Source organism: Pipistrellus kuhlii, unplaced genomic scaffold (assembly GCF_014108245.1).
Source record: "Pipistrellus kuhlii isolate mPipKuh1 unplaced genomic scaffold, mPipKuh1.p scaffold_m20_p_11, whole genome shotgun sequence".
Lineage (NCBI taxonomy): Eukaryota > Metazoa > Chordata > Mammalia > Chiroptera > Vespertilionidae > Pipistrellus > Pipistrellus kuhlii.
The window spans coordinates 38884033-38887226 of NW_023425416.1; the positions used below are offsets into that span (position 1 = coordinate 38884033).

A 3194-nucleotide genomic window follows, 5' to 3' on the forward strand; every position below is an offset into this window, starting at 1 on the left:
CTTCCCCATTTCTTCCCCATCTTTCCATGGTGCACTGGGCCATACTTCTATCACAGCACTTTGTATAGTTAGTTAGAATTCACTCTTTACCTATCTGTTCTGTAACACCATGGGCTCCTTGAGGATAGGCAGTGTGCTTCTCATTATATCCTGGGATAGTGTCGTTACCATTAGATCTTTTTATTTTTCTGGTCTTTCATTAGTTTGGTGGAGTACTGTTTACAGTGAATTTAAGGTTATTACAAAATATCTTCTTTTGAAAAAAAATTTATTTCAATTGCAATTGACATTCAATATTATTTTAGTTTCAGCTGTTAAAATCTACTTCTAATGTTCATGCCAGATCAACTGGATATCTGAATGTTATTAAAGGAAGCCTATATTAAATACTTGCAGAGTGATTCATTTAAAAGGTGTTCACTTCTTTCTTATAGCTATACTGATCCTGCCTTTTATGAAGAATGTAAAATGGAATACCTGAAGGAAAGGGAAGAATTCAGAAAAACTGGAATTCCTACCAAGAAAAGGCTACAGAAGCTTCCAACAAGCATGTAGGCAAATACTCAATGATACTAACTCTATTCATGGAAATCACAATTACCTAAGATAATGGACTCAAGGAATTGTGTCTGCTTATCCTAAATTATGGAAATATTAATTTCATCTGAAATAAAGTTTTTTTTTAAATATAAAGTTAGGTTTATTAAATGAGATTGAATTAAATAGTGAAATGGGATATAGTTTGCCTGGTCGTTATGGATTTTTTTAAAAAAAATTTCCACAACTGTAGTTCTAATTTTTCTTTTTAAATATATTTTTTATTGATTTTGTACAGAGAGGGAGGGAGATAGAGAGCTAGAAACATCGATGAGAGTCATTGATCAGCTGCCTCTTGCACATCCCCTACTGGGGATATGCCTGCAACCAAGGTACATGCCCTTGACCGGAATTGAACCCGGGTCCCTTCAGTCCCCAAGCCGACACTCTATCCATTGAGCCTAACCAGTTTTGGCTGTAGTTGTAATTTTTAGGGTTCCATATAGATCTTATCTTACTCTCTATCAGTGTAGAGTGAAGGCTAATCATGGGGCCTGATGTAACTAAAGGAAAACAGGAATGGACAACCGTCAAAGGAGTTAGTAACTAGGAAGTACAGCAGAGTGATTATGAAACAGGATCCTTCCTTGTTCTCTACTTATTAGCTATACAACTGGAAATAAGTCTCATACAGTTACTGTGAGGATTGGGTAGTGTAATAAATACATAGAATAGACCCCTGGACATGGTAAATGCTCTTTAATGCTACTTATTGTTATTATTACTAAATGCTTATTTGGAAATATAGATGGTAGATAAGTATGTAAAAATTAACATCTTTTTAAAAAAATATTTTTTTTAATATATTTTATTGATTTTGTACAGAGAGGAAGGGAGAGAGATAGTTAGAAACATCGATGAGACAGAGTCATCGATCAGCTGCCTCTTGCACACCCCCTACTGGGGATATGCCCGCAACCAAGGTACATGCCCTTGACCGGAATCGAACCCGGACCCATCAGTCCCCAAGCCAATGCTCTATCCATTGAGCCAAACCGGTCTCGGCAAAATTAATTAACATCTTTGATGGCAATTTTTTCCTAAATGTATCACTATACTCCTTGACCTGTAATTTGGCTACTGAAAATACTTTAATCTTTTTAAAAAGGTCTTTATAAACCTAAATGACCATTTTATAACATAGTAATGGTTTCAGGAGTTAATGTAAAATTTTTCTGTCCCAATGCAATATGGTCCCAGGTTGAGCTTTTATATTAAAAGTTGCCCCCCCCCCCCCCATGAACTATTAACTTTACTACAGCCATTGCAACCACTTTCCAGGTAAGTGCATTTTATATGTTTACAGTTCTCATTAAAATCCCAAATAGAAATGACTATCTCCAAGGACAAGATTTAACTTTGTCCCAAACCCCACTGAAATAGATCTGATATTTTTAAAGAACTTAAAGCAGCAAGTCAAAAACTAAACTATTCATCATAGCCTTTAGACTATTCATGCTTCTGCACACTCAAGTCTACATTTACAACTAGACATCTGCCTCAATTTTTGTCTTGCTTGCTCTTTTGTGCCTCAGCTGGTGTTATTTTGTTGTGACAATCCAGATTTTCTGCCCTGTAAGATCTACCTTCCCCAAGTAGGTTGTCTGGATAGGATCATTCCTTTGTTTTCACATTGATTCAGTTCTTCAGTTCTAAGGTCTGAGTCCTGTCCCCTCCCTCCCCCCGTCCCCCCTCCCCCCCATTTTGGTTTTCTAATGTTTCACATAGGTGTCCCTGCTCTGCTTAGGAATTAGGTTCCATTTTGACAGAACCTCCGTTTTCTTTTAGAGAAGATGTAAATTTAGTTTTAGCTAATAGGGGATCAAGAGGAAGGGATGAGTGGCTGTTAGTTGTCAGCTGTGGTCTCTTCATTGGAATGGATATAGAGAATTGGGATATTGTTAAAAAAGAAATTTGATTAAGAAATTTTCAAGGGAAGTCCTTTGGAGCAAGTTTATAAGCTACCGATGGGCCATTAATTTCTTTTGAAATTTTACCTAAAACAGAAATGATAAAGTATACATTTAAAAATTTAAGTATACATTAAGAAAAACTTAAGGCTGGGTACAAATAATTTTTGGTTAATCTTTCTTAGGTAATCTTACACAACACTTATTTAGCACTTTAAACTGCCAGAACATCAACCACTGACTTTCTGTTTTGATAGCTACTCTTTTGTTTAGCTGGAAAAGCATTTTTTCCACTCAAAAGAAGTTAGTTTAACAAGACAAATGTCTGTTATATGAGTTAAAATTAACAATAAACATTTAGTACCAGATCTTGAAATATATAACAGGCAAATTTCACCTCCACTTCAAATAAAAATAATTTTAACTTCTTTGCATTGTTCAAAACATTGATCAAGTCATTATCTCATATGACTTATTTTCTTTATAGAGTAAAATTTCCAATCTTGGTTTTAAAAATGGCAAACCAGCCAGCTACATTAGAGATTAGATATAATATACAGCCTATGCAGCAACATGAGAAGTAGTTTCTGCAGCTTTCATATTACACAGGTAGTTGCTTCCTTCAGCTAAAGCCTGGAGTCTTGTGTTTGTTTTATGCATATTGTATTTTGTTCTGTTACTTGGCAG

The 3194-nt window shown here is 35.3% G+C and overlaps 1 protein-coding gene across 4 annotated transcripts in view; it reads left to right on the plus strand.

Moving 5' to 3' along the window:
• Positions 1-3194, plus strand: part of CMC1 (C-X9-C motif containing 1) — a 52058-nt gene that overhangs the window by 46565 nt on the left and 2299 nt on the right. For 3 of the 4 annotated variants that reach the window (XM_036431667.2, XM_036431662.2, XM_036431663.2), the window contains one exon: positions 435-551. In XM_036431667.2, coding sequence (XP_036287560.1) covers positions 435-551 — 117 coding nt within the window. Of the gene's footprint in view, positions 1-434; positions 683-3194 lie in introns of those variants that run through there. The other variant, XM_036431666.2, reaches the window with a different exon arrangement.